Source organism: Mugil cephalus, chromosome 10 (genome assembly GCF_022458985.1).
Source record: "Mugil cephalus isolate CIBA_MC_2020 chromosome 10, CIBA_Mcephalus_1.1, whole genome shotgun sequence".
Classification (NCBI taxonomy): Eukaryota; Metazoa; Chordata; class Actinopteri; order Mugiliformes; family Mugilidae; genus Mugil; species Mugil cephalus.
Window position 1 is genome coordinate 638290 of NC_061779.1, and position 17373 is coordinate 655662.

Consider the following 17373-nt stretch of genomic DNA (forward strand, 5'->3'; position numbering starts at 1 on the left):
AGAAGGAGCAGGAGGAGCAGCAGGAGGAGGAGGAGGAGGAGCAAGAGGAGGAGAAGGAGCAGGAGGAGCAGCAGGAGGAGCAGCAGGAGGAGGAGGAGGAGCAGCAGGAGGAGGAGCAGCAGGAGGAGGAGGAGCAGCAGGAGGAGCAGCAGGAGGAGCAGGAGGAGGAGGAGCAGCAGGAGGTCCGTGGACCGACCTGGGCCAGAGCCTGGATGCTGGTGTTGATGTCGCCGCTGGCAACCTGAGAGATGACGAAGTTGATGGTGGAGGAGGTGCTGTTGTGGAGGTCGTCAAAGTGAGGAGAGACGGAGCGAATCCTGGAGGAGAAGATACGGAGCAGAGTTAATGTCAGAGAGGAAACACACATAGTGAGACATCAGCAGTGACGTCTGAGCTCAGTATTACTATAAATATATTTTCATTGTAAATAATACAAAGTGAAGCTTTGTCATCAGCTCTGTGTTAATGTTAACTAGTTACATTTGATAATTTAATGCTTTAATGCTGATTCCATTCACTGGTCAATGTAACATCTGTCAATGCTAACGCTAGCTCAGCTATTTATTTATTATATTTTCTCATTTCATTAAATTACACAGTGTCGTATTAATATGCAGCTACTGTAGAGATGTTACTACTGAAGAGGACGTTTGGTCAGAGCCTGAACCAGAAAAAGGGACGAGGAACTATTTTATTTCTTCAACAACACAGACCTACAGAGCATCTACATTAAAATATAAAAATCAACATCACACATGTCAAAATAAATAGATAATAAAATAATAATCTGGTAGAAGAGAGAGGAGGAGCAGAAAGAGGAGGAGGAGCAGAAAGAGGAGGAGGAGGAGGAGGAGCAGAAAGAGGAGGAGGAGGAGAAGCAGAAAGAGGAGGAGGAGCAGGAGGAGGAGGAGGAGGTGGTTACTTGGGCTCCGGGATCATGATGGGCTCCAGCAGCTCGTCCAGTTTGTGTTGGACCAGGTCCGGCAGGTCACAGACTCGGCTCTGGTCCATCTCGATCATGTCCAGGTCCAACTGGAACTCCTTGGGGACGGACGGGTGGGACGAGGACTCGCTGTGGTGGACGTTCTGACGGGACTGACTGGACCGGGACAAACACAAGGAGACAGAGTTCAGACGCGTGGCTGGAGATCGGTTCCGGTCGGCTCCAGTCCAGACTGAACCAGCCCAGGTCAACACTAAGATCACTATGACTTTAACACCAGGAGCAGGAGCAGGAGGAGGAAAGAATAAGGAGGAGGAGGAGGAGGAGGAAAGAATAAGGAGGAGGAGCAGAAGGAGGAGGAGGAGGAGGAGCTCCTCCAGGAACAGACGTGAAGCCTGGACTCAGTTCAAAGTGTTGTTTTAACTCCTGGTCTAAAGGAGGAGGAGGAGGAGGAGGAGGAGGAGGAGGAGGAGGAGCAGCTGAGTCAGTCTGAAGAGGAGCTGAAGGAACTGATCTGAAAACAACAGGAAGAGTTTCTCTCTGAAAGGAGACGAGGAGCAGGAGGAGCAGGAGGACGAGAGGGACGGAGACTCAGAGACAACAACAACACGGCTGCAGCACCACAGACACACAAACACACATATACACACATACATATATATATATATCTGTGTGTGTGTGTATATGATAAACCATGTTATTATATCACATATTTATAATATTCTATTTTATATTTATTTATCAAACCGACTTTGAACGACAGGCAGAGACAGATCAGGACAGGACTGGATCAAAGTTACGTCCTCATTAAGTTCATCCCTGAGTTTCTTTCCTCATTCTCTCCATCGCTCGGTGGTTTTTAACTAAACATTAGCATCTGAATTAGCAGCGAGGAGCTAATGAATGGAGCTAGTTAATGAAGACTCATCACAACCTAAAACCACAAGTTAAACTAAATATTAAAAGTAGATGAAATGTTTGCAGCAGGCGACGCTTCATCTCATTAACATCAACAGTGACATCAGACAGAGAGAAGGTTTTAAAGCTGGACGTTAATCTGATTCTGTTCTTTAGTCTGAATGAATGACAGCAACGAGGAGCAGGAGGAGCAGGAGCAGGAGGTGGTACTCACATCCTATACGTGCGATACATTATTCTGCTCCGGAGAGGAAGGCAGGCCGAGCAGAGGAGGAAACATCACACAGGAAGAAAGATGAGGGGTTAAGAGACAGACGGACGCAGTGAGAGGACATGCAGACGGGTCAGGACGAGAAGACGAGGACAGATTAGTACGAGCAGACATTCACACCCAGGTGAACCTGTCCAACCACCAACATGGACGTGACACAAAGAAGAGGAGGACGGAGACGCTGACATGCTGAGACCAGACCTTTCAAACTGTTCAAATTAAAACACACACGGATTCAAACCAGATCAGAGGTGAAACGGTGCAGAATGTTTTTAACGTCCCGATTAAACTGGTCCCTGTTACAGCTGATTTAAATCTGATTAAATCACTTCACGTGGTTTAAAATAAATTCAAAGTTCAGTATCTTCACTGTGAATGTAAATGAACGTCAACGCTCATTTTCAGAGGTAGAATAATAAGCTGCTCTCTGTCGGCCATCTTGTTTGTCCTGTGATGGTTCGATAAAGTTTTTTATTGAAAGAGCAGAAGCGGATCGAACGACACCAACATGTATGTTTAAGTTCTGAATTTAATCAGAATTATCTGAGCTGCACCTCTTTAATAAAAGATAAATGATGTTTTAAAGTAGCAGCTTTTAATTTTCTCCAAGAATCGTCTCATTTATTTAATATTATTTTGTTGATATTTGTGTCATTTTTTTGGTGTTTTGATGCTCTGGTTTCACTGTCATTTAAACTTTAACCTAACAGAGTCAGTAGCAGTGAACCTTCTTAAATCTGTTTGTAGGAACTTTTTAACATACGATGATTATGATTTGACCTGATACGTCTGAAGGTGCCAGGTCTGTGGATCATGTACCGTTTCACCTCAGGCTGGTGATGTTTTAACTAAACTCAAACTCAATAACAACCTTTCTGATTCATTCCTTTGTGACAGAATCAAACATATTTCCCTCATGCAGTGAGTTCCTGTTCCTCAGTGTTTGACATCTCATCTTTTCTCTCAGGCAGAGTCAGGGGCACCTACTTGAGCTTGTTGGGGTCCTCCTGTGCAGGTTTGCGGAGGAAGGTGCCGTTGGGGTTGGTTGGATGCTCCCTCTGAGATCTCTCTGCTGCACTCGTCTTAGCCGGAGCCGCCGGCGTCTTCTTCGCCGATCGTTTGATCCTCTCCTCCAGCATGCTCATGTCCTTCTCCGACAGCTGGACGCAAGAGAGACGGGATCATTAAAAAAACACAAACACAAAACAAAATGCTACTGATTCACTACAGGAGGCAACGTTCACACAATTCAACCTTTGGACATTTTATTTCTCCTGGACGTCATCACATTCTACCATTGAGCTCATTATACGATCCAGAAGAAGTGAATTTACACATGGAACTCCCCAGGACCCCAGCCACCAAGGCTACATGCTACATAGCAATGCTAAGCTAACAGCCACCAAGGCTACATGCTACATAGCAATGCTAAGCTACCAGCCACCAAGGCTACACGCTACATAGCAATGCTAAGCTACCAGCCACCAAGGCTACATGCTACATAGCAATGCTAAGCTAACCGCCACCAAGACTACATGCTACATAGCCACGCTAAGCTACCAGCCACCAAGGCTACATGCTACATAGCAATGCTAAGCTACCAGCCACCAAGACTACATGCTACATAGCCACGCTAAGCTAACAGCCACCAAGGCTACATGCTACATAGCAATGCTAAGCTACCAGCCACCAAGGCTACATGCTACATAGCAATGCTAAGCTACCAGCCACCAAGGCTACATGCTACATAGCAATGCTAAGCTAACAGCCACCAAGGCTACATGCTACATAGCAATGCTAAGCCAACAGCCACCAAGGCTACATGCTACATAGCAATGCTAAGCTACCAGCCACCAAGGCTACATGCTACATAGCAATGCTAAGCTACCAGCCACCAAGGCTACATGCTACATAGCAATGCTAAGCTACCAGCCACCAAGGCTACATGCTACATAGCAATGCTGAGCTAACAGCCACCAAGGCTACATGCTACATAGCAATGCTAAGCTACCAGCCACCAAGGCTACATGCTACATAGCAATGCTAAGCTACCAGCCACCAAGGCTACATGCCACATAGCAATGCTTAGCTAACAGCCACCAACTTTCACTACTAGGTGGCTGCATTTTGTTTATTATCTGCAGTAGCACCATCAGACCACTAGATGGAGACAAAGGACCGTGTAAGGATCAGATTCTATGAGTTCAGTCTCCATGTGGTTCATAGTTGATGTAGAATCATGTGGACAGACTCTAGACGTCCCCAGATGATGTTAAAAACTAGATCTGGCTTCCCTAGTTTCATTCTTTTTAACTAAAACATTGAAACTAGTAGCGTCACGTCTCCGTCTTACGTTTCCGATGAGTTTGTAGACCTGATCCCCGCAGACGTTGTAGACGGCCACCACCGTGTTGAGGGCAGCGTTGCGCACGGACGTGTCTCGGTCGCCGATGTGGACGGCGATTTCCTTCAGAGACTTGGCTGGAGTCGGCTGGCAGACGTTCATCCCGTAGCCCTCGATCAGACACCCCAGCTCCTCCAGACACTCTGAGGAAACCGGAGAAACCAGAGACACCAGGCTCCTCAGGGAAGGTTCCTGTAACTATTTAACTCCCCCCGTCCCTCCATCGCAAACACCAGATAACATCATAACTTTATCAAAAACGAAAATCTCTAAAACTCCACCTACCAGCTCTCTGCTTGGAGTTCTTGGACTTGGTTCCGTCCATGAGGAAGGGGAAGACCTTGGACGCTGGGTAAACTTTACACAGCATGTTCAGAATGGCCCGAACGTCTTTACGGACCACATCCTTCGACTCTCCCACCTGAAGAAGAGGAGGAGGAGGAGGAGGTTAAATAAAGAAAGGGGAGGAGCTTCAGATCGACCGTCCCACGTCCTCACCTTCAGGATGAGGTACGGCACGAAGGAGGTGGCCTCGTACTCCGTCAGGTGGTAGTTCTCCCGGTTCAACATGGCAAACAGCAGCTTGAGATACTCCAGCACCTTCATCAGCACCGTGGTGTTGGTGTCGAAGAAGCGCAGCGTGAACCACTTCAGGATCAGGTCCAGGCAGCTCAGGGTGGCGTCGCTCTCGCTCTCCAGCCGCTGCAAACACAAACCGTCATCATTCATCCAGCCTCATCCGGACACAATGAACACAAAGGTTCTAGTGAAACAGAACCAGGTCCACTCTCCATCTGGACATTAGGATCAAACCAAAGAACCCAAAGTTCCTCCACGTTGGGTTTTTACCTCTTAAAGTGAATCTGGCTCCAAAATGCGACTGATTCACTACAGGAGGCAACGTTCACACAATTCAACCTTTGGACATTTTATTTCTCCTGGACATCACCACATTCTACCATTGAGCTCATGATACGACCCAGAAGAAGATGGAGATTTACACATGGAACCAAGGAACCAAGCATTACCTCGATCATGACCCCGATGGCCTTCACATGTCTCTGGAAGTCAAAGTGAAAGAGTTCGTCTTGCAGCCATTTGGCGAAACACGTGGACATCTGAGTCTTCAGCTGCTCCACGTATTCGTCCCGAGGCGTCATGAAGTTCCACTTCAGGATCTGGAACAAGCAGGAAATCAGTTTTCTACCAGTGAGACGTGAACGAGGCGGCTCCTGGGTCACAGCGCCCTCTGCTGTGAGGATGCTAGAAACTACAGGATGCACTTAAACCCACCGGCCACTTCATGAGGGACTAGACAGAGACAGACATTAGTCTGAGACATAGGACGGAGACGTCGTTACTTATAGGTTATTATTCCCTTGAGTCACTTTAGATTAACTGAATGAACTAGAACGAGTCCATTCGGTCTTTTTACGTGTTTCCATTGAGGTGTAACTCTGGTAAAGTCTTATCTTATATTGAGGGAAATGGCAAAAAAAATATTCCCATTGCACTTTAGAGACACGTGTTTATATCGATACGTCTGAAATGTTTCAGTGACATTTGAGCGGTTTTAAGGAATGTGGGTGTTTTTATTGAGACGATTATGTTTGTGACTAGTTTTACCTTGAGCTGCTTCTCCTCTTTGATCCTCTGTTCCTTGGCGTTGGGGATGAGGATGAAGATGGGCCCAGACCTGTCCTCATCGTCCTTCTGGCCTTTGGCTGCAGGTTTCTTAGCAGCAGGACCCTGAGAGAGGACACAACGTCCCGGTGAGAGACAGAAACACTGAACCCGAGTCCTGCCGGGGTTTAATTTGACATGTGACCGGAGGGAAGAGGAGTGAGAGACGGAGCAGAGGCAGGAGAGGAGCTGGTGTTAAAGCTGGAAGGATCAGAGTGCAGGTTAACGGAAACACTGAGACCTGACACACATGCAGTGGAGACCAGAACCCTTCACGTGTCCTTTAAAGCCTCGTTCAGACCTTCAGCACCAACGTCCTGCTCTCACCTGGTCCATCTACCTGCTCTCACCTGGTCCATCTACCTGGTCCATCTACCTGCTCTCACCTGGTCCATCTACCTGGTCCATCTACCTGCTCTCACCTGGTCCATCTACCTGGTCCATCTACCTGCTCTCACCTGGTCCGTCTACCTGGTCCATCTACCTGCTCTCACCTGGTCCATCTACCTGCTCTCACCTGGTCCGTCTACCTGCTCTCACCTGGTCTTTAATGGATTAACATGAGTCTCCACTAATTCGTCCTCAGTCAGAACCAGAGACCTGGTCTCAGTCTGTGTGTAACTAAGCAGCAGCGCCACCATGTGGTCAGTATAATACTGTATCAGCTGCTGCCTCTGATGGATCTCTACCTACCACTGGACCAGAACCAGAACCACATGGAAGGAAGGAAGGAAGAGAGGGAGGAAGAGAGGGAGGGATAAAGGAAGGAAGGGAGGGAGGAAGGAAGGAAGGGAGGGAGGGAGGAAGAGAGGAAGGAGAGGAGAAGAGAGAGGAAGGGAGAGAAGGAAGGAAGGAAGGAAGGAAAGAGGAGAGGGGAGAAGAGAAAGAAAAAGGAGGAAGAAGAAGGAGAAAGGAGAGAGGGAGGGAGGAAAAAGAGAAAGGAAAGGAAGGGAAGAGAGGAAGAGGAAGGAGAGGAGAAGGAAGGAAGGAAGAGGAGGAAGAAAGGAGGGGGAGGAGAGAGGAAGGAGGAGGAAGGAAGGAAGGGAGGGAGGAAGGAGGGAATGAAAAACAGGAAGGAAGGAAAGGAAAGGATGGTTTACTTCCTGTGGTGACTCTAAGTGACGGTAGCTGGTGTTTAATGGGACCCAGGACTCATTGTGTCCTAATTAACCAAAGGAACAAGGTCACATGGGTCCCAGACCAGCTCCACATGTGCTCTGAGACCGGACCCTGAGCCGGACCGGACCCTGAGCCCGGACCCTGAGCCCGGACCCTGAGCCCGGACCCTGAGCCCGGACCCTGAGCCCGGACCCTGAGGCCGGACCCTGGGCCGGACCCCGAGCCCGGACCCTGGGCCGGGCCAAAGGGGCCAGGAGGTGAATGCAGGTCTGAACGAGGTGTGTTTCTCTGTAAACATGTAAACATGCATCGCGCTGAGCTTCAGTCTCTCTAACGTTCGGCTGCATGTTTATTAGTGATTAAAGAGACACAGGATTAGAAGGAGCCGGGTCACGGCCCAGAGGAGCTGGACAGGGGTTAACATCTGTCCAGCTGAGACAAGTGTCCTCTGAGAGGCTAGAGACATGCCGGACCGGGTCGGGTCTGGAGGACGTCCCGGTGGTCACATCTACCTGTTGACTGCCAGCAGCAGCCTTGGCTTTACCCGCGGACTTTTTACTACCATTACAGTCCTTATCCTTGGAGGGAGGGGGAGGGACGGGTTCCTCGGGAGGGGAGGGAGGCTGGGTGGGTAGAGAAACCACATCACGTTTACACTTCACAGGAATAACGGGAAATAACGGGAAATAATGGGAAATAACGGTAAATAACGGTTCACGGAGACAGAAAATAAAACACGTTTAAATGTACATGTGAATGAAACAAACGCCTCAGACTGAAATTAAACTCAAAACGGTTTTTAAAACAGCAGAAAGTCTCAGTCTGGTGTCGCTCTGTCTGGATTTAATTAAACCAGGAGGAGATGTTGTCTAACACAGGGATCAGGGACCAAAACCAGGAGGATCCGATCTGGTCCAGAGGACAAACTTTCAAAGTGCACATAATTAACGTAGAAGACACTCAATGCAAATCTCCAATAAAACCGTTATTCCTCATGTGTCCATGAGAGGGAGCTATTTCTTAAGCTGTGGACATAACACTGAGATTCACAATGTTCCAAAATTAAACTTATTTCTTTGTAAAATATCAAGTATTTCATTAAACGTGAACATTTCATGGAACATTTTCTTCTTCGCTCTGAAACAAATGAAAACGTCTTTGTTGTTGTTATTGATCATGTTGTCATGTTTCTGGTCTGTCTGAGATTTAATTGTTCTGACCGAGGCCCCTGAACTAAAATTAGTTTATCACTCAAATAGTTTGGGGAAATTATTCAGACTCTGCAGATCCTCTGATCTTCTTTTCTTATTATAGAGATTCGCAGCTTAAACATCCTCAGATTCATTTATTTTGCTTCTAATTAATAAAATGTTTACTTGTTTGTAAATCAGCTGATCCTGATGCAGACGGATTTAATTCTCTGTGTGATGATGAAATCCAGACAGAGTCACCAGCCTCGTATGAAACCAGGAGAGGATGCAGACTGACGTACCTTCTTAGCGGCCGCTCCTCCTCCTCGGACCTTCTTCACTTCGGGTTTACTGTCCACGTCCTCTGCAGCTGGTGCAGACCTGGAGGCTGCAGACGAACCAGCACAGTCAGTTTATCCGTGTGAGAAAACAGCAGCAGCTCAGTCTGAGTTTAGTTTCAGGACCAACCTGAGGTGGCTCTGCTCGTCTCTCCGGATCCTTTCCCTCCTCCAGCTTTGGCCGGAGCTGCAGGTTTTGCCGGCATCACGGCTCGGGCCTTTTCCAACATGGCCACCACCTGATCCTTGGAGGCCGGCTGCAGGGAGCGAAGAGGGAAGTCATGAGTCACTACAGCTATAAGGAATGAAAAGCTCTTAATCCTCTGGGGTCGACCACTTTAAGACGACGTAGCATCAAGACGCTTCTCAACGAGTCTTCGTCTCAACTTTAGTAGAAACTTCATCCTATAGATCAGTTTTTAACTCGTGTTTCTAGACCAAGTAAAACTAGACTGGTTCTAAATAACTGAGGCTTTTTCCTGAATGTTGTCGTCATGTTTGGTTCACAGAGAAACGGTGAAAAGGACGTGATGTGTCAGTGGTTGCTAAGCAACAGTGAGGCTATATTCAGTCTATGGAGACAGTTTAGAGACATTTAGACATTATTACTGGTTGGACACCTGATAGTTGTGGACATGGTCCTAAATAGTTTTAATGGAAATAGTTGTAAATAAGTAAATGTGTTGATCAGCTTTAGAAATGTCCAGGTTAGATTTACATTCTAAGTTCTAGAAATGGTTGGTTCAACATGTTTGTGGTTTTCTAACTGGTTCCTGCTGGATCTGCACGTGCATCCGTTCCAGTACCTTGAGTTTCCCGGTGGCCTTGTGCATCTTGTCGTAGCCCAGGTGCATCATGAAGGTGGGCAGCGCGTCCTGAGCCTTCTTCCTCACGTCTCCGTTCCTGTCCTCCAGGCAGGCGTACAGCTGAGGGACGCACAGCATCAGGTCTCCAGGGACCGTCCTCAGGTTTGGCAGCTTCTCCGCTAACCAGCCCAGCACCTGGATGAGGGACACGATTCACGGTAAAGAACAGTTTTTCCTACATGTACAACCAACATCTGGATGAGGTTTAACCCATGAATGATCAGCTTTTCCATAAATGTCAGTGTTTTGTCCTGAAAGGAGACGGTAAAAAGTTTGTTTGTTGTTGCACCTCCTGCCGTAGGAAGGGATTCTCCCTCTTCAGCTCGTCAGACAAGTCTTCTCCCTCCAGCCAGTCCTTCATCCCGGTCTGTTCCACCCAGGCCTGGAGGGTGGTCAGGGCAGCCGCCCTCACGTTGGGCTGCAGGGACGGAGACACAGCAGGTTCTTATTTTACCATCAATCATCCTCGGGGTCAATTTAAATTTAAAGTTTGTATTATAACAGAGAAAGAGTGCGTATGTCTGGTTGTTGTACCTTGCTGTCGCCCATCACCGTGATAACAGGGAAGCCCAGAGCTTTAACGTGCTGCTTCAGTCCTGGGCCCATGGCCGTGGCCAACTGCTGCAGGATGCTGAGAGTCTGCTGCACCTGGAGGTCACAGACAACAACCACACGGTTCGTCTTAGATGTGGGGAAAAGCTACATAGCTACATGGATAGAAATACGCTCTATTCATCTCAAACTGGGAAATTTTACAATATAAAATAAATCCGTCCTGACGTCTTCTGCTCCTAAACAAAACAATCTGACTCTGGTGGATTTGTCCAGGCTCGTACAGCATCTTAGCCTGTTATTCTAGTTAAATCAGTTGTGATCCAGCAGCTTTATATGGTCGTTTAGATCAGTCCAATCTATAAAGGATGAAATGTGAATCAGTAGTAACGTCCAGCCCTCAAAGAATATAAATAAATGTAAGAAACGTATGTAAACAGTTTCTTCCAGCGCGCTGAGCTCATAATACCCTAAATCCATTATGCACAATAAATAACAACAATATTCATTAGAAGAGGAGCAGGAACTGTCATAGGGGAGGAAACACCACAGGCTGAATAAAACCACGAAAATAGTATTTAATAATAAGAAAAACCAAACTCTTACCACTAAGACCAAAGAGCAAATAAGAATAAATAAAAATGCTAACCACTTAAAGAGTCAAAGATATTTTTAATATAGTGAGTAAATAAATAAACAGATAAGATTAAATTAAAAGTCTTGAGCTTCCCTTTAAAAATATGAACGCTACTAAAAATCAAACCTACGTTGATTCAGTCTTTTATCACTATGGTTCATTTAACTCTGGGTTTTATTAAAAGGCTTCGACCAGAAGACGTGAGGCTCCAAAGGTTCGTACGATCAAACCTGACGAACAGCTTAGACTAAGACCGTTACCTTCCAAGGTTTTTATAAGTACATTTATTCTGTTTTTGTACATATAGTTTGTGTTTAGTATTTACATTTGGAGGTAAATGTAAATGAGTGTAATTGCTGCTCCTCACCAGGATCTTGTTGGAGTCTCCCAGTCGTCCCTTCAGGGCCAGAGGAAGCTCCCCCAGGTTGGAGGTGATGAACTTGGCCTCGGAGATGACGGCTGCAGCCTCGTCCAGACCCTCCTTCCTGATCTTCCAGTTCTTGTCCCCGATCTTAGACACCAGGTCGCACGTGATCTTGTCACTTGAAGAGGAGGATGAAGCATTTCCATCAAATCAATTAAAGATATTATTACAGATCAGTGAGAAGCCTGGAGTAAAACCAAGAGTCTCACAGATTCTGTTTTAGGGTTTTTTACCTGATGTCTGTGCGAGGGAGTAGATCCATGATGTCTGTTCCTCCTCCTCCTCCTCCATCTTCATCCTGCTCGTCTCCATCGTCACCTTCATCATCTGCAGCCGTTTTCTTGATGCATCTGATTGGAGCTGGTGGAGACTGACCCTGCATCTGTTAAAGAGGCGCAAACATGTCAGATTTCCCCTGAAATAAACTGTATTTTACATTTTTCTGTCTTCTGCATCATTTCATGTTATTTTTAAACTCTGAACATTTGACTTTTCTCCTTAAAATCTAATTTAAAAGGAACATGATGACATTTTAGTCATTTAAATATTTGGTTTAATTAGAAAAATTCACACCAGAATTTTAATTTAATGTCTGAAGTTTGAAGTAATGAATTATATTTTATAATAAATAATTTCCCTGCAAAATAAAACAATATAACTAATTAATTTTCAAACTCGGTGGCAATTTTTAAACTGTGCACTTTCCCTTTTTTCCAGGACTATATTTGTTATGTTTTTATGAATCTAAAGAAACTATAATTGAATAAATTAATGTATATTTTAATTTTTAACCATTTAAGCCGTATTTTTATTTTATTTATTTATTGTTTTAATTTACTCTATTGATTTAATTTTAGTAACGCAGGTTGTTTAATAGCATAAAAATAAATATGCAGAATATTTGGTAAAATAATATTTTCCTGCAAACAAAATAGAAAGTAACTAAGTACGTACGTATTTATGTGGCTTCAATATATTTTATTAAATTAAATTTCTATAAAATATTGTTATTTGACTCCAGAATAATTCATGGTCGTATTAATTATATTTGTTCCAGATGTGCAGCCGTTTTATTTTCTCCTCGTATTCCCAGAAGCCGGTTTCTCCGGTCGTACCTTCTCAAACTCGGCGTCTATCTGAGCGAGCAGAGCCGGCTTCTCGTCCTCGAAGAACATCCTGAGAGGAGCCCCCATGTACAGGAACATGACGCCCAGCAGGGCGATGGCGGCCGTGCGGACGGCCGGGTTAGTCGCCCCCAGAGCCGTCTTCACGTTGTTAATGAAAGCTTTCACGTTGATGCTGGGACGATGGAGACAGAGACAGGGAGGAAATTAGTTTGTGGATCATTCTTCAGTTCGTTTCTCAGGTTCAACACATTTAAAGCTAAAGATGAAAAACACAACCTGCACCAAGAGAATATTTAGTTCTGTTTTATTAACCCTGAGGAGAAATGTGAAATAATAGAAAGAAAAATCTACTTTACTTCCAAACAGAAGTGTTTATAGGACATTTAGACATCAAAATAAATAAATAAATAAATAAAATTAACTGGACTTTACCCGGCGAAGCCAAACTCCTTCATGGCATTAGCCAGCCAGTTCAGACTCTCCGCCTGGTTTTTTGGATTCTTCTGTGAAAACGCCATCGACACAACCTGGAAAATGAAGTAAAAGTCAGACATGATGTTTGTTGGGTGAATCTTTTATATTTATTTATTTTATTTGGGGGGGTAGAGAGCGGTGGAGGTCTCAGACCTGCTCTGCGGTCCAGGGCAGCGTGCAGGCCTCTCCGATGGCCGTCAGTCCTTCTTTAGCGTTTCCGCCACATTTGACGTCTCCGACCTTGTCCACCAGACCGTCCAGCACCACCAAGGCCGACGTCTTGGAAAACTGTCCCCTCTGAGCGACCAGAGCCACGACGTGCAGCTTCATCTGCATCACCTGCACCAGAGGAGAGGAAACCATGACAACGCTGCTCATTTATGGAGATTAAAGCAGATTAATGAGGAAAAACTACAGGTTAAATCATCACCAGCAGGTACCTGGAAGTTGGTTTCCTTCCAGCCCGGTTTCTTGGCCAACATCCTGACTAAAGCCTGGCAGGGCATCGTGGTTTTATCCATCGTCTCCACGGCCTGAAACGTGACACAGACCCACACATTTACTCTCCTCATCCAGACAGAGACGGCTCCAACAGGACGACCTATTATTATATATATATATTATTATAAACTGATTAAGGTGAAAGGAAGCAGCCTTTACCCTCTGGAACTCCTCCATACTGGCCAGCCGCTCCTTCCAGTTGGCCGAGTCCAGCTGCTGCAGACAGGAAGCAGGAAGTACACCTGCCGCCAGGTCCTCGCACGCCTCCGGCTGATTGGACGACACAAGCGTTTGAGTAAGAAGAGAAAAGACACCAGACAAACAGCATCTCTGATCATCTGAACCCCTCATAGCAGGAGTGGGCGATAACTCATTGTACACGACTCATCTTATAGCTCGAGACAGAGACGCAGAGACAGACCGAGTCTAAAACTTGGACTGGAATTAGGTTATTTTCAGCAGGATTTTTATCGTTGGCGCCAGAATGTTGAAATTTATCAGGATACATTTGTTTAGCCCGTATCTCCTCCCTAATGTCTAATGGGGAGAAACCTTGAGCAGAACCAGCTCCTATGAAGGAAATATCTGCTTTAGAGATGAGACACTACTTTTATTATTTCATTTACTCACACGACTTCTATATTGTTTATTGTTCTGCACCATCTGATTCGCTCCCGTTACTGTTTTTATTTATCAATAATAAAAAGTAAATAAATCTAATGAAAACACTCCTTTTAAAGTGGTCGTGCTCTTCAGTATTTCTCTCCTTTCTTACCGACAGCTCCGTCTCTGTGAACTCTTTACTGTCGGACGCCTTCTTGTTTTTCCCTGAGGCTGCAGACGCTGCTTTTCCTTTCTTAGCTGGACCTGCAGACGCCTGCAGAGAAGAGACAGAAATCATTCACAGGGCCGGGACCAGGGCCGGGACCAGGACCAGGGCCGGGGCCGGGGCCGGGGCCGGGACCAGGGCCGGGACCGGTATCGACCTCAGCGTACCTTGCTGGCTGCAGCAGCCTGCGTCTTCTTGGGAGGACCGGAGGATTTAGTCGGGGCTTCAGCTGGTGGAGCTGCTTTAGCTGCAGGCTTCTTCTCCGCCGCTGCTCCTCCTCCTGCTCCCTTCTTCCCTCCAGGAAGCTCCACTTTATCAGCAGACTCCTTAATCTGCACGAAGAAGCCCGGTTAGCATCTGATTCGAGATTGAAATAAAATCCCAGCGCTGCCATCTTTACCTTATCCAGTTTGAGTTTATCCAGGTCGGTGAGGAAGGGGTTGACAGCTTTCTCCCCCACCACCTTCATGGCCGTGCCCAGAGCTTCGAAGGCAGCGTCTCGGACCTCAGGAGCCGAGTCGTTCACTTGCTGCAACGGACAAAGGAGAAAACTTTAAAAAAAGGACGATCAAGATTTCAGCCAAAACCAAGTCTTCAAAATAAATAATCTATGCAGATCCACATGCAGAGACACGCAGCTGTTAACGTGTTACACAGCAGCACTAAAGAAATGAGAGGATGAGAGCTCAGGGTTCATAGACCTATTGTATATAAGGCGACGCTCACACTAGGGCCAGATGCCTCAGACACGTACGTCACCGCGCTGATGCTCATGACCTGACGTCGTACTAAAGGGAACCCGACGTCGCACTAAAGGGAACCCGACGTCGCACTAAAGGGAACCTGACGTCGCACTAAAGGGAACCCGACGTCGCACTAAAGGGAACCTGACAACTCGGCTTCAATGAATTCCTTGTTCTTCATAAACCTTCTCCAAACTAGTCTCTGTTCCTCTGACCAACCTGAACCTTTTATCGCTGTGGTTGTCGTTGTTGTTGTTGTGATGGAGGGACGGTCGCTTGCTTTATACGTCATGATTACGTGGTTTTCTTTTAAGGGTCAATTTAAAAATATATAAGAATTGATCCAAAGATTTGGTGAAGCGACATCAGAACCTCCCCGGCATTTTCTAAATGAGCACACACATAATTTTACTATAATTCTATTGTAACCTGTTTATCTTTTCTGTTGTGCAGCACCTGGATCGACTGCTAAAGCTTTAGTTGAGATCTTTATAAGATCTTTATGTGTCGTTCACCAGCAAAAAGAACCATCGTCCGTCCTCGTCTCCACAGAGACAATCAACTGTCCTCAGTCCTCAAAATATGAGCTGGAATTTAAAAACTCACCTGACTTGAGTCTTTTTTGATACATTTTATTTAATATTTTCAATTTAAGGGGAAACTATTTGCCAACAAGCTGCTGTGTTGATAGTATTGTTGTATAATGACCAGTGTCTTTAACTGTTGGTGTGAAACATCCTCTGATGAGAAGGTTGTTCCTGTAGATCTGAGAGATAAACTCGTCTTTTCCTTTGAACACGTTTCATTTCCTTCACTCCGTCCGTCCATTGGTTCAGTTTTATTCCAGCACTTTGTTCCTGCTTTTTAACCAACAATCAACAGTATTTTACATCCTCATTTAAAGACACAAAAATAAATAATTGTGTTTCCTGGAATCTTTCTCGGTCCTACAGACATTACTCCAGAGTTTTTTTTTGCATAATCAAACGTTATGGAATCGATCTGTGTTCATGCTTCTACTTTTAATAAAAGGTGTAATGAAAGAAATGATCACATTCTCCTCTATATTTCTACGTGTAGCTGCTCTCACACGGTTCATTCTTCTTTGATGCGTATTAAAATGAGCTGACAGGTGGACGGTACCTTGAGCAGAGCGGCACACAGAGGCTTGAGGACGCTCTTCGGCAGCGTGGTCTGGCTGCAGTGTCTGAAGGACCGGGCCAGGAACAGAGACGCCTGCTGCTTGATGGACGGGTTCTTGTTGTCCATCACGCCCAAGACGTCCTCAGACAGGTTCTGAAGGGTCGTCTGGAAGCAGAGGAGATATATAAACACACACATATAAATATACATGTACAGAAATGTCTGGAAGGAAAATGAAACATTGCGTCAAATATCACAGGACAGATACTTCACTGGCCCCGTCGTAAATTCAGTAAAATCTCTTTCCTGACTTGGTAAACTTGGTAAACTGAATCTAATCAAGAACTTCTGGGTCTGATCTGGACCTTTTGGATCCAATTTGGACCTTTTGGATCTGATCTGGACGTCGTGGATCTGATCTGGACCTGGACTGAGCCCTGATGAGGAGGACACTCACCGTGAGGAAGATGGCATCGATGGCCTCCTGCAGAGCCTGAACAACCTGAGGCTTCTTCTCCTTGAACTTCTCCAGAATAGTTGGAACCACCTAAAAGACAGGAACCTCCAGTCAGAGACGAGACCTGGTCCAGAACCGAGGGAGGACGTCCTCCATGTCCTCTATACCCACCTGTCCAGCATACGTCCCAAACTTCTTCCTGAGTCCAGAGGCCAGTCCCGCCAGACATTTAGCCGCCATCGACACCAGCATCACGTTGGCATCTTTCCCCACGACCTGTGGAACAGAACCAGAACCAGAGTCACCACAGACGTTCCCTCCAACATCTGAACTTTAAGAGGAAGGTCTGAGTCTTCACCTTCTTCAGGGCCCGGACCAGGTCTCCATAGTCTCCGGCCTCTAGTTTGGGGTTCTTGCTCAGAGCCTCCACAGCCTCCAGAGCCTCCTTCCTCTCCTGCCACTTCTTCGCTTCCTGTAAACACACAGAGTCCAGGTCTGGTTTAATCCGAGGCTTCAACGAAGACATAGATCCTCTGGTATCAGCTCCACACATCAACAGGTCACTGAGGAAGGAACGGGCGAGAACTGCTCATACAGGACGCACCGTGAAAAAAAATCTGATGAGAATTTAAATGTGATAAACGGACACAACCTGTAATAATCTACTAATCTAATGAGAAGAGTCGAACACGAGGAAGGAGGTGAAGAAGACACGGATCTAAACGAGGCTCCTCATCAATAACAAGGAACTGGT

The 17373-nt window shown here is 46.0% G+C and overlaps 1 protein-coding gene across 5 annotated transcripts in view; it reads right to left on the reverse strand.

Moving 5' to 3' along the window:
- Positions 1-17373, reverse strand: part of ckap5 (cytoskeleton associated protein 5) — a 33858-nt gene that overhangs the window by 6461 nt on the left and 10024 nt on the right. For 2 of the 5 annotated variants that reach the window (XM_047595823.1, XM_047595822.1), the window contains exons 8-36: positions 16978-17091; positions 16791-16895; positions 16620-16709; positions 16163-16327; positions 14677-14805; positions 14444-14608; positions 14223-14324; positions 13607-13717; positions 13387-13479; positions 13100-13285; positions 12905-12999; positions 12461-12644; positions 11579-11727; positions 11289-11463; positions 10267-10380; positions 10022-10150; positions 9673-9867; positions 8997-9123; positions 8831-8916; positions 7851-7961; positions 6163-6285; positions 5565-5714; positions 5035-5238; positions 4822-4957; positions 4486-4679; positions 3120-3292; positions 2076-2099; positions 923-1099; positions 197-317 (exon numbers count right to left, since the gene is read on the reverse strand). In XM_047595823.1, the coding sequence (XP_047451779.1) occupies positions 197-317; positions 923-1099; positions 2076-2099; positions 3120-3292; positions 4486-4679; positions 4822-4957; positions 5035-5238; positions 5565-5714; positions 6163-6285; positions 7851-7961; positions 8831-8916; positions 8997-9123; positions 9673-9867; positions 10022-10150; positions 10267-10380; positions 11289-11463; positions 11579-11727; positions 12461-12644; positions 12905-12999; positions 13100-13285; positions 13387-13479; positions 13607-13717; positions 14223-14324; positions 14444-14608; positions 14677-14805; positions 16163-16327; positions 16620-16709; positions 16791-16895; positions 16978-17091 (3927 nt within the window). The remainder of the gene's footprint in view (positions 1-196; positions 318-922; positions 1100-2075; positions 2100-3119; positions 3293-4485; positions 4680-4821; positions 4958-5034; positions 5239-5564; positions 5715-6162; positions 6286-7850; positions 7962-8830; positions 8917-8996; positions 9124-9672; positions 9868-10021; positions 10151-10266; positions 10381-11288; positions 11464-11578; positions 11728-12460; positions 12645-12904; positions 13000-13099; positions 13286-13386; positions 13480-13606; positions 13718-14222; positions 14325-14443; positions 14609-14676; positions 14806-16162; positions 16328-16619; positions 16710-16790; positions 16896-16977; positions 17092-17373) is intronic. The other 3 variants (XM_047595825.1, XM_047595824.1, XM_047595826.1) reach the window with 2 other exon arrangements.